At 36.9% G+C, this 13513-nt stretch overlaps 1 protein-coding gene across 1 annotated transcript in view; it reads right to left on the bottom strand.

Annotated features, from left to right (window-relative positions):
• Positions 1-13513, bottom strand: part of LOC149228556 (nucleolar complex-associated protein 3-like) — a 203911-nt gene that overhangs the window by 134808 nt on the left and 55590 nt on the right. Inside the window, exons 5-6 of the mRNA XM_089380802.1 lie at positions 6337-6500; positions 6041-6179 (exon numbers count right to left, since the gene is read on the bottom strand). Coding sequence (XP_089236928.1) covers positions 6041-6179; positions 6337-6500 — 303 coding nt within the window. The remainder of the gene's footprint in view (positions 1-6040; positions 6180-6336; positions 6501-13513) is intronic.

Raw genomic sequence — 13513 nt, 5'->3', positions numbered from 1 at the left:
TGAGACATTTACGCACTTGTAGTAGCCTTCCTTCCTCACTGTATTACCCTTATCTCTTTTCTCTGAGATCTGTATTGTTTCAGATCAGATGTGTCCAAGATGCTTGTTGTTGTGAGGTCAAGTCACTCTTTATATAATGACTTATGCTTTCTATCTAGGCCGACATGAGATCCTGGAGATAAGCCGACTTTTCCTTAAGGAGAATATTGTCTTTCTTTTAGCCGACTGCAAGAGGGATAGTGGCAATGTCTTGGAGTGCAACTTTTACATAAATGACATGTCTTCTACATGTGTAACATGACTTCTTAATTATATTTATGACAAGACAACAAATTCCTAAAGACATCAAGAAAAAGTCTTTAACCTATGAAAAACAATTCTTGCTCATGAAACCCATGATGCAAGGAATACATTCGTTTCTTCTTTATATAAAATCATAATTACAAGTCATTATGAAGACCAAACCTAGTTACACTTTCTTCAACACCCCCTCTTAACTAGGGAGATATTCATGATGGTACTTGGTCATTCTCAATCTGAAGAATTTCTCATAAGAAGAATCAGATTGGTAACCCATCTGTATAGCATGATAGTAACCAATATTGTTTCCACAGCAAGGCCTTGACTGGCAGCTCTCTCTCTCTCATCAAATCAAAGCACAATGTTGGCGAGACCAATAACTATATACACCTTCATCATTGTCTCTCAAGGTTCATACTGACCCGGGTGTTCACTGAGTATGACCTTCTAGGACTATTCTTATCTTGCGTTCCCAGTCCTCAAAGAATATCGGTCCTCTTGCCTACTCTTATCTTGGATGCCCTACACATCCTCAAAGAGCATCGAATGCCAGATGATTACCCAATCCCCCATTCTTTCTTCCCAAGTGAAGACAAGAATGTTGTGTCTATATCTCCCTCTCAACTAGGGAAGATACGCCCATTCCTGTAAAGCAATGTACCCAATCACCTTCTGACCAAGAACTTGCCCAAGCTCCCTCTTAATTAGGGACTTGTCAGAGCTCCCTCTTCACCAGGGACTCTCCTTTTCATCAACAGCTTCTTCTTCGTGGGCCCTTCAGCTGCTTGATCAATTTCCTTCCTTGATGTCATGAAATTCAGTCGAGCTTCTTCCTTGTAGGGCATTAGCCATCGATCACTTTCCTTCTTGGTTCATCATGTCATTCCTTTCTTCATGGAAAGTGGCCTTCTTGATACATATCTGGAACCTTCGTCATATGGCTACTTCTTCCTCATCATGTTTCTTTCAGGAATTTCCATCCACCACATGAATGCTAGTTGTACTTGTACTTACAACTCTTGTTCTAGTAGCCCTGCATGAACTCATCCAGATATTATTCAAGAAATCAAAACATAACATTAAATCAAATAGTACCTTATGAGATGGCTCTTCATCATGACATCTTCCTGTAGGTATCAGCATCCTGCATACATGTTGACACATCTCCCAAAGATATCCATTGTCAAGGGTCTCCATCTTTTTCAGACTTTCATCAGAGTCTTCATATCTTTCCGAGAGATTTCCTAGTCAAATCTTCTTGGTCTTTTGGATGTTGATTGCCTTTATCAGGGTTTCATATCTCACGATCTCTTCCTTCCTCACTCATTCCATTCCCAGGAGCTTTCAATCAGAGTTCCTTAATTATAGTCAACCACCTCATACTTCATATGAGGACATATTATGTTGATTTCATATAGTGTGACTTATGCCTTACTGCATCCTTTCAGAGCAGGAGATCCTTTTTCTCTTGATCATGCTTCTCAAGATAGAAGTAGTGATCCATGTTACCTGCAACCATACAACATGACTTTATAATATTAAATACAAGCATACATACCTCATTTTACCTTTAGGTCATCTAGGCTTCTTTCAGCAGCTTCCTTGATTGAAAAGATCTTCAATCCCTTGATCTGCTTCATCATACCATCATCCCATGAATTCCATAACTTGGAATTCCTGATGAAACACTTGCTTCCTCTCTTGAGGATCTTGCATATCCCCATCGACAAATGTTTCCTTTTGACTTGATGTGATGACCCTTGTCCTAGATGACTTCATCCTTTTCTTCAATGTCCAATGAGGTTCCCAAGAGCTATATCCTTCATGTTTGACTGCCATGGATTTTGTCCTTCATGATTCCCATGGTGATGTCACGAGCTCTTGTTACTAATGCTTCCATGATGCCACAATGCATCTTATTATCATGGTCATATCAAAATATTGAGGAGCTTATGATAAGACCCTTTTGAGGGGTACCATCTCAATCATAGTAGAGATCTGTTACTCCCTCTTTCCTTAGCCCTTTTCTTCAGCTTCCTCCATCCTTCCAGTGATATGAGCTTTCTTTCCACAATCTTTACATAGCATTGAATCTTAGCTATATTGTTTTGTCTTGTTTGAGGACCAAACTTCCCTTTCCCTTCTGCAAATGTTTGAGTCTTTTAACCTTCAACACTTTTGCCCTCAACTTGTTTTTTTTTATCTAGCATAGAGACCACAAGTTGTCAAATGAGGCAACCTTCTTGCCTATGGACATTTGTTACCTTGCTTATCAGTTATAACAATGATGATTATCTTCTTATCACCTCGCCCAGATCTCCCAATTGAGATCTCATGAATATATTCCTTCATTCTTTGATACCTTCAATCAGGTCCAACTAATATGACCTTCTTTACTGCATTTTCAGAGAATATATCTTCTAGCATTTCATATATCTCTTTTTATGTCTCCTCTCCTGCTATATAGGGATGGAAGGACATTTGACTGATTTCATAAGAATCCCTTGATCCTTTTACATGCACTCAAGCAATGCTTGATCTTTAGAGACTTTTCCATAGACATCAATGACTTCTCTTCTGGGGACTATATCTATCCTCCTCTCTCACGCAAGGAATTTTTGATGACCCAACCAGTTTATAGATCTCCTTGCAAACGCGAAGTCATTTAACCAAACTTGATTATAGAATGAAAGATACTTACTTGGCAAGACAAGATAGAATCTTCACCTTGATCACGTTGAAGATGCATTGATGCTTCCTTCAGGTGATCTTCGAGTTGATGTGATTGTATTGTAGATCCTTTCTTGAGTCTCCTAGCATGAACAACTGAAATCCCCTTTTAAAGATCTCTTTTGAGAACTTTAGCACCAAGCACCGAAACTGCTCCAGACTATAAGTTATTGAGATCACGAAAATTGCCTTCTCTTCTTTTGACTGTGATGTGAGTTATGAGCACTAAGTAAACTATCTGAGCCTTGAATGATCTGTGGAAGATACCAGGACTGTGGGTAGTATGTTACTTGATTGGAACCCGAGATTGTAGTCATATCACCAATTGAGAACTTTAGAAAAGGATCAAATCAGTCTCACTGTAGTACTTATCCTGAATTGTCTTGTTGTTGTAGACTATCTCCTTGATTATATATATAGACAAAAACACTTGCCATTGTAGATTTTTGTTATGGATTGATTCTTCGATCTTTCATGTAGGTTTTTGAAACACAAAGCCTTTCAACTTGCTTTGGTGCCCTTCTTGAAACTTGATCCTTGAATGTCTCTTTTATGCCCTTCCTTTGACTTCAGTACCTTAGCTCTGATACAATGTTGAAGAATCTAGGGCAAATTAAGTTAACAAGATTCTTCTTGCCATGATAACTATATGTGAGGCATTTTTAACTTTTCCTTAATAGCACAATCTTCTCTTGATATTATTAGAGTGTGTTCTTAGTTCATCAAACAGTTACCAAAAACAAAAGAGACAAGAACACAAAAGTTGGCTTTCTGCCAAGGCCAAAACCTCTAGCTCTTTGATAGGAAAACTTGCACAAAATTCTTTTTATAGAGATCCCAATTGACGAATACCAAGACCATGACCCTTGACAAGGACATTTGACACAAGTTTACCTTCAAGACACTTGTCACTATCTCTTACACTCTTCGACCTTCATATCACAGCCTTCCTTCTTCGCACTGTATCACTTCATTCCTTCTCCTTTTCACTATTACTGTCACTTAGAGAGTCTCGATCTCTTTTCTTTGCAACCCTGGACACAGTCTTCGTCTTCCATTGATCTCTTCCTTTGGTTCACAAGAGCCTCTCTAACTTCAGTCTCTTTCTATCATAGTTACACACTTGATGTAGCCCTTAACTGAATTGTCACTGTCCTAGAACAGTCTTCGGTCCTTCGCTAATATGACAGAGATGAGACAGACTTAGTCTGAAATCATTTGAGACATTTACGCACTTGTAGTAGCCTTCCTTCCTCACTGTATTACCCTTATCTCTTTTCTCTGACATCCATATTGTTTCAGAGCAGATGTGTACGAGATGCTTGTTGTTGTGAGGTCAAGTCACTCTTTATATAATGACTTATGCTTGCTATCCAGGCTGACATGAGATCCTGGAGATAAGCCGACTTTTCCTTAAGGTGAATATTGTCTTTCTTTTAGCCGACTGCAAGAGGGATAGTGGCAATGTCTTGGAGTGCAACTTTTACATAAATGACATGTCTTCTACATGTGTAACATGACTTCATGACTTCTTAATTATATTTATGACAAGACAACAAATTCCTAAAGGCATCAAGAAGAAGTCTTTGACCTATGAAAAACAATTCTTGCTCATGAAACCCATGATGCAAGGAATACATTCTTTTATTCTTTATATAAAATTATAATTACAAGTCATTATGAAGACAAACCTAGTTACAATTTCTTCAACACCCTGAAGATAATGTCCGATACTACAAATACAACCAGCCCAAGCCACTTGCAATTTGAGATTAGATAATAAAAAATTAAGCAAAGTTAAATCTCTGAGATCTAATGAGAAAATATCAAATCAAACTCGTTAGTCACCAAAAGCAACCAAGTGAAGACATATGATGCAAAACAGAGCCAATTTGTAAATATGTTAGGATCAAATTAACAAGATGGTTAAAAGAGGGGATACCTCAAAAAAGGCACCTGACCCAAGTGTGAAACAATGATGATGGAAGTTCCACAACAAACCCACAATAAAAAATTTAATTGTGAAATGGACTTTAAGGAAAAGATAGCAGCATCAATTGCTGGGCTAAATAGGTTTCCATCATGCTAGGATTGTAACAAAATCAATCCCCAATCATAGCAATATTTAGAAAGCGTAAGGCATGGATGATAATGGCAACTGCTAAAGGAAAGAAAACAAAAGATAATTAAATATGAAGAACATATACTGCAGAATCGACAATGAAAAACCCAGCAATCCAGTATCAAGTTCAAGGCTAAGCAAACGCCTATTTGTAACACTCCACCAATACCCATGATGATCATCAACTTCAACTACAAGCAATTCTTTCTATATTTAGCCATAAACTGCTACATGCAAAAATGAGGCAAATTACTGGACCCTGACATTTGGGCATCTATTAATGATGTCATGGCTGTAGAAGGACATGTTATCTACCATGATTGGTGAGTGATAGCCATATTATCTTCGCTAGAAAGTCGATATGTATATACCCATATGAGCCTCTCTTGTCTACCATTTCCCTTATTGGATACCTGAGATGAGAGTACAGGCTTTTAAAAACTCTGCAAAAGACACCACTATTCCAAAAGATGATTCAAACTTTGTATAGGGTACATGGAACTGCAGAATATTTGGTGTGGTAGATTGCCATTCTGAAAGCATCATAAAACTATCTGAGGCATGGCTGACACTCTCTGTTGCACAATTCATCTAGATTCTATATCTGGTTGCTCTCTCTTTCAATGTTCCGTAGATTTTGGTATTGTCTCATAGTGACCTAGTATATCTCAATCAAAAAGGTACAAAATCTTGAAAGATTTGTGACAATTTAACTCTAGCCTGATACATGATTACTTTGTTTGAATACCTTACAGTGTCTGCATAATTTCTCAACTTGTCTCATTGACAACTTATCACCTCATATGAAAGAAAAACTTAATGTTAGAGGGATATATACAAAACAGCAATGTCTAGATCTGTCAAGGATATAAACGCATTTCCACATACATCAATGGTGTCAGGATGAAGACGACAATGATTGTGCTTTACAAAATCTGCTATCAATTGAACAGCCTCTACTGTGGCTTCACCACGATGCTTCCCCTCATTCAAAAACACTGATCTTATGGCAGCACAACTCAGTCTCCTGCACAGTTAGTTGTGTGACAAGTTATTTAAAAAGTCTGAAAAATAAACCAAAAGAAAATTGTACCCTACACTACTGTATGTACAGAAAAAATGTATTCAACATAGACAGAAGCAATATATCTTGTAATATAGAAATATAGAGTAAAGAGATAAACCTGTTTAAATCCTCAATGGAGCTCATGTGCGGGATAACTGCACCTAACAAGCTGTCCCGATAATTAAAGTGTGGAATTGCTTCCAGTAAAATACACATACATCGAACAGCAATTTGGTGCAAGGAAGAACCCTTTCCTAAAGTTATCAGCTTCTGTAGAAATGTCTGTTCATTACCAACAATGGCACATGAATCAATCAATGTTGCATGCAATTTAATGACTTGGATATATGAAGTACTTCAACAGATTTATCATTCAAGTGACAAAAGACCATTGACACCATATGCAACTGTATGAAAAGAAGAAATACGGTATACATGTTCAACCTGAAAATTTGGTAAAGCATAGAAATTCTTTTGCAGGCAAACAGGATCCTAAAATTTGATTACTATGTTAGGAAGTGATTTATATGCATTTAGGATTTAAAAAAAAATAGAATGCATAGATTCCAAGGAGGTTCTGCTAGAGAGCCCTCATAGCCTCCTAAGTTAGTCTATCTTGCTTAAACTAAAGTAAAGTGATTCAATATTTGTAATATTATCAATATTTGGGATATGGGATCAAGCCAAAATCAATCGACAAAGAATTACAGATATGCAGAAACATAAAAGATCTCCTACATGGACATTCCTCTTGTTGGTCTGTTTGAAATCCTCAAGGCAGTGACTTAGGAAAAGTCAAAGAAATTTATGCATCTTGGTCCCATAATGGTCAATAAATCTTCCACACATCATCACAGAGTCCACTAGATTGTACTGAAAATATTAGTAGGCGTAATCCAGTTTCATAGTTTTTAAGCATTTAACACTTACATTAACAAGAGAGTCTACAGTAAATACTAGAAACAGTGACCCACTGAAACAAAATCACTTTCACAAGTGGTGGTTAATGAAAAGGCTCAACCGTGTTGCAAAAATCGCGATTTTTTGAGTTTGGCGATATTATCGCCCGATTTTTATGCTAATTTTTTTTCACCAAAAATCGCGATAACTCGAAAAATCGCGATTTTTTGGGGAAAAATCTTCTGAAAGAAAAAAATAAATAAAAAAATTCTCTGATTTTTTGATGAGGACTAGGAGGAGATGACACAATCTACCCAGGCTACCCCTGTCACCAGTAGAGGACGTGGTCTACCTCCTATAGCTCCTAGTTCTTCAGCGTCTAGAGCACAGCAAAGTCCACTACCAACTCCACCGGCATCTACATCTAGAGAGGCAGAGGAAATAGTAGTATTAGACTTTAGTTATTTGGTTCATTTGATTGTATATGACATTATGACTCATCATATGAGATACATTATTAAATTTTTTGTTGATATTTTGAGGCTGAGTTGGGACTCGGGAGTCAAGACTTATTACTCAGGACATGATTCACTGTTATGTGTGATGTAGCACTAGAAATGATCTTACACATCTTATATATTAGTTCTTTTATCATATTTATGTGTCAATGTATTTATTTTATGTTGTAGATGCTGTAGATATTAAAAAAATTAAAAAAGAATGAATGTTTTAGTATTTTACAATTTTTTCCCGATTTTTACGATTTTCTCCGATTTTTTCCCCTCGCCGATAATATCCCGATAATGATTACTGCAACATTGGGCTCAACTAGATAGCCCTTGGCTTTATCAATTTATAAATTGGCAAAAAAAAATATCAAGGAACAACAGGCGTTCAGAACTTTGCATCATAATCTATGCTCAAGGGGAACAACTCAAAAAAAGTTACGAGCAAGCTTCTAAAAATTCTAGTTACTTCGAGACCCATACTTCCATTTTGCAGTAAAAAGAAACATATCTAAAAAGAGCAGTTACCCTCATTAAACATCCTTGACTAAATAAGCAGCACTCATTAAGGAAAATGACAGATCTCTTCCAAAAGATGAGTGGTTGACTGACTACCATTTTCCATGTACAATCGCTACACCTCTGCCATTCCCTGTGCTACAAAGTTATTCTCACACAGACAATAGCTCCTTAATATGAACACTCAGAAGACAGATAGATTACATTGTATTGCTCCCGCCTTCCAATCTGGGTTACACAAACAATCTTCAGGCCTGGAAAATACTCTAGAATCCAAGAAACACAGTTCATTAACCGACTCATAGATAGGAGAACCAAGTTCTCTAACAAACCATCATATAACATCAACTTGCTAGTTTATGAATAGTTATTTCAACAAACTCAAGTTCAATTTTCATATACACCTTACCACAAGGTCTTCAAAACCCTGGAAAGATAGCAAAAGCTTGAAGTGTTCCATAAAAACTATATTTAGCTATGACAGGTTTGCAAACTATTTCGTCACATTCATGGCAAAAGCAATTAAATTTAATGCTGTCAATACCTATTTCTGGTTCGTGTTGAAAGTGAATTTTCCTGCATACATTCAGTGTTAAGTTCCAGCATGCTTGTGAGCACATTTTGTGATCAGGAGAAACTTATCTAAAGTTCAGCCTGATTGATATGGTATTGCTGGGTCAAGGATACATTAGCGGTGGATTTGACCTCAACTATTTGGGAGTACTTTGGCCAGACTTAGCACATGATCACATAATTTTAATTCCAGAGTTGTCATACATAAGTTTTCAGAGAGGTTTTCTTCAGAAATCAATTCATAACAAGGAGAACCATATTCAGTACTTCAGTTCAAACATATTCAGAGTTCATCACATATCCCTAACATGCAGAGTACTTCAGTTCAAACACATTCAAAATTCAGCAGATAACCGAAGCATGCATAGTATATGCATTACTTGATGCATTTGGGCAGATGAAGACTCCAAAAGAGTAAAGATCAGATTTTCAAGATTTGATAGCTTGGATATTTCTATTTTCAAAAGATTCATCTTTATTGAGATCTGATCACATATTTGGTACCCTTTTTATGACGATGTGCATATGATTCAGTTTTGGTGGTAGGTCAAAACTAGGTTCTTCGAACTTTAAATATTACTACAATTTTAGAGACTTTCTATTGAATACAGCATGTGGGCCAAATTTGGGGGCAGATTTGAAACCATGAAAAATTAGGGTTTCTAAATTTCTGGATATAGTCATATTTTGCAGTGTTGCGAAAATCGCGATATTATCGCAATAATATCAGCAAATCGCGATTTTTTGAGTTTGGCGATATTATCGCCTGATTTTTACGTTAATTTTTTTTTCACAAAAAATCGCGATAACTTGAAAAAATCATGAGTTTTTCGTAAAAATCGCGAGTTTTTCGGAAAAAATCTTTGGATTTAAAAAAAAAATATATATATATATATATAAATATAAAAAAAATAAAAAAATAAAAATCTCCAATTTTTTTATGAGAAGGAGGAACAGGAGGAGGAGGTGACACAATCTACCCAGGCTACCCCTGCCACCAGTAGAGAACGTGGTCTACCTCCTGTAGCTCCGAGTTCTTCAACTTCTAGAGCACAGCAGAGTCCACTGCCAACTCCACCAGTGTTTACATCTAGAGGGAAAGGGAAAGCTATTGCATTTTCTCAAGAGGGGCAGAGGAAATCAGTGGTATTAGACTTTAGTTACTTGGTTCATTTCATTGTATATGACATTATGATTCATGATATGAGATACATTATTATAATTTTTGTTGATATTTTGAGGCTGAGTTGGGACTCAGGAGTCAGGACTTACTATTCAAGACATGATTCACTGTTATGTGTGATGTAGCACTAGAAATGATATTACACATCTTATATATTAGTTCTTTTATCATATCCATGTGTCAATGTATTTATTTTAAGTTGTAGATGCTTTAGATATTAAAAAATTGAAAAAAAAAAATGAATATTTTTGTATTTCCCGATTTTTATGATTTTTCCCCTCGTCGATAATATGCCGATAATGATAACTGCAACATTGATATTTTGGGTATTGTTATCACACAAGCCCTCAACTTATTGAGATAAAGTCCTTAAGTTCAAGCAAGGATTTGGGGAAACTAAAGGGGGGGCTAGAAACTAAGAGAGAGGCCACTATCACCTCACCAACCCTCTTCTGCACATTAGGCCAGCTCTTCTCTAGCTCAAGGAGGGCTTCGCTATAATGGGATTGCTAGAACTTGTGCAACAAATGAAAAGATGGTTCTAGCAATATGTTTTTTTATAAATTAAAGAAGATAAGGTGAATGGGTGATCTAAAGACTAGCGTGAGGTGATCTGAAGACCAGTGTGCTTCCATTGGGCAATGGAGTCAAATCAAGGTTCAGTGGAAGGTTGTACTCTTAGGGAAAAGAGAAATAATATGGCCGCAAAGCACAAGCTATATTAGCTCTTTCCTTGCTGTCCCAAACTTCAGAAATTCAACAAGGGAGACCACTTACTACTAAGGCATACAGACTCCAGAACCAATGAAAAGTATACCTATCAAGAATGAATAAGTGCATACAACCTAATACAGTGAAGCACGCACAATATATAACATCTCAATGATAAACACAACAGAAGAGGAATGATCTTACCTCATTCAATGTTTCATAACCATGACACAAGAAGAGAATGCATCCACATGTGATAGCATAAAAAAATTTAGAAGACCTTTGCATCCATTAAGCCATTTGCTTATCTTCCAAATACATCCAACAGATATTAAACTAAGCTCCAAGGGATTTCTCTGTAAATCATACCAAAAGAAATAACGAAGAGAGAAAACCCTTGTATAGATTTTAGCTATCATCATCTACAATAAAATATGAATTGTTTTCCTAGATCCACTAATCTATCCAAGGAATACAATAAAATAATTTCTGCAACAACTTCATTACTAAAGTAGCTATGAGTTGTTGAGATGCACTTTCTTCTCCAAGAAGAACCAATAAAATATGGTAGGAAAACAATACAATAAAACTCTTATGTAACCAACTCTGTGAGACAGGTCAACAATAATAAAAATAAGGCAATTGGTTATGCAACAACCTCCAAAAATTGCAAGTGTGAGGCCCCCAGTGGAATGTCCCATAAATAGACCAAGAAAGGGTGTGCAAAGCTATGTTGCACTGGCTTTCGGGACAGGGGAACGGGGGATACGGGTGGACAAGTTACCGGGACGGATAAAACTCACCCCCAAATTTTCAGGGGACAGCAGGTTGGGGATGGAAAGTGCAGCAACTAATTTTTATATTTATTAAAATTAAAATAAAATTTAGTAATTCAGCATAAACAATGAACATGGATGATAAATTAAAATATAAAAATTAGAACTATTACTAATTTTTAAATTCAAATTACAAAGTAAAATACTAATAGTCTAATACTAATACTATCTAATCATCATTGCGCATCACAAAAACCAATCTTATTATCATTTCCCATTGTCAAGAACTTAAGAAGTACTATTAGTCTGCTACAGCCAATCTAACACTGTCTACATAATCATTCTATGATGTTGTGATGCATGATGAATCATTTCAAAATTTAAATAGCAGCTAAACTCTAAAGCCTAAAATCAAAATTTAATAAAACTGTAAACATGAACAAGTCATTAAGATTTAATTCTAAATCCCAAATTAAGAGTCTAGAAAACCATGGAGGCAAGCTCGAATTCTTTGTTCTCGCTGTTGTGAATGTGCTGTGTTCAACTCTCCAATGTGCTCTGTTCAATTCGCCACCATCATGCGGTAGGTTTAGTGTGCAATAAGTTCCGTATGAGTCGTGCGATAGGTAGGTTAAGGTTTAGATAGCATGCCCAGTGTTCAGGTTTTTAAATTTCAAAATTGATTTTTAATTTTTACTATTTAGACTTTAGACTTAGGTTTAATTTTTTTAACCTTTAAGGAGCAAGATATCAAGGGACGTCCTAAAGTCCCAGATTTATTGAGGGACATTTGGGATGTACCCTAAAATTCCCCGATTTTTTGAGGGACGGCTCAGGGATGACCCGGAAGTCCCCAATGGAGTCCCCGGCCAATTGAGGACGTTTCCAACAGGTTCCGAAGTACTTGGACCATCTCGACAAAGCAAAACGCCATGAATTTTGGTGGGGACAGGTCCCCTTGCAACATAGGTGCAAAGTAACCTCCTCGAGTGGATGTCCTTCTCCCCATCATGAATAAGCATTCAAAGAGGCCTCAAAAGATGGACCACTCAAAACAAAGACATAGAGATGTGTGCAATAAGGTCTCCAAGAGTGGGATGCCTCGTTAATAAAGGGTATGAAAATTAGTAACAATATCTCCCAGTGGCACATGTAAATTGACCATGTAACACGTCCCATCAAATAGCAATAGAAGGTGTGAAAAAGGGATCAAAATGTAGAGCACTTCAACTCATGCATGAGTAATGTAATGAACAAGTGCAATGACTAGGCCAAAACCCTCCCAAAATGCACAAGTGGTTGTCCAAGATGCAAAACATCCTCCATAATCATTAACATGTGGACAATAAAGGCTCTAACCAGCTCATCCTCCTCAAAATCTATGCCAATCATCAGATATATGCACGAGGAAGACATGCTAGAGAATATGTACGCAAGGTGATCAAAATAGGCTCAAGATCCATGCTACAAGGGAGTGGCCACAACAAAACATAGAAAATTCCAAGTCGATCTATCCAAAAGCCAACAAGATCATGTGAAGCGCACACCATAAAGTAGTTTATAGTGATTATAACAACCCCCTTATATCAAGGAGACCCAAAATCATGTGCAAAGCAGACCAACTCCAAGCAAGAGAGTGTGGCCTCATTATCTAGCAACAAAATAATGTAACATAGTGATGAATGCCTCAATATGAGTAGGCAAGCACTCCATCAACAAACTCCTCAACAGTGGAAATTCACATGCTAGCAACCTCCTTTAATGCTCAGGCCACATACTACAACTCCCCATGCAATGTCACAACACCCAATGCAATGCTACAATGCCCAAGGTATAGGCTACAACACCCATAGCAAAAGGCTCCTCATCGAGATGAATCATGCCAAGTCATCCTCAAAACACTAGGATGCTCCATCACAAGCTTAAATATTATGCATCAAAACCATGTAGCAAGAAGGTGAGCAATACACATGAAAACCCTAGGCTACCTCATCATAAACCACTCCAAGTGACCTAATTAACACATTTTGACTTATCATAACACTACAACTAAGTCAAAATGAGTGAATTAGGTCACTTGTGGTTTATGATGACGTAGACTAGGGTTTTCACGTGGATTGCTCACCT

This window comes from Pinus tabuliformis, chromosome J (genome assembly GCF_031772625.1).
Source record: "Pinus tabuliformis cultivar Carrire ecotype Pingquan chromosome J, CPIR1, whole genome shotgun sequence".
Classification (NCBI taxonomy): Eukaryota; Viridiplantae; Streptophyta; class Pinopsida; order Pinales; family Pinaceae; genus Pinus; species Pinus tabuliformis.
This window is presented reverse-complemented; position numbering and strand designations above follow the sequence as displayed.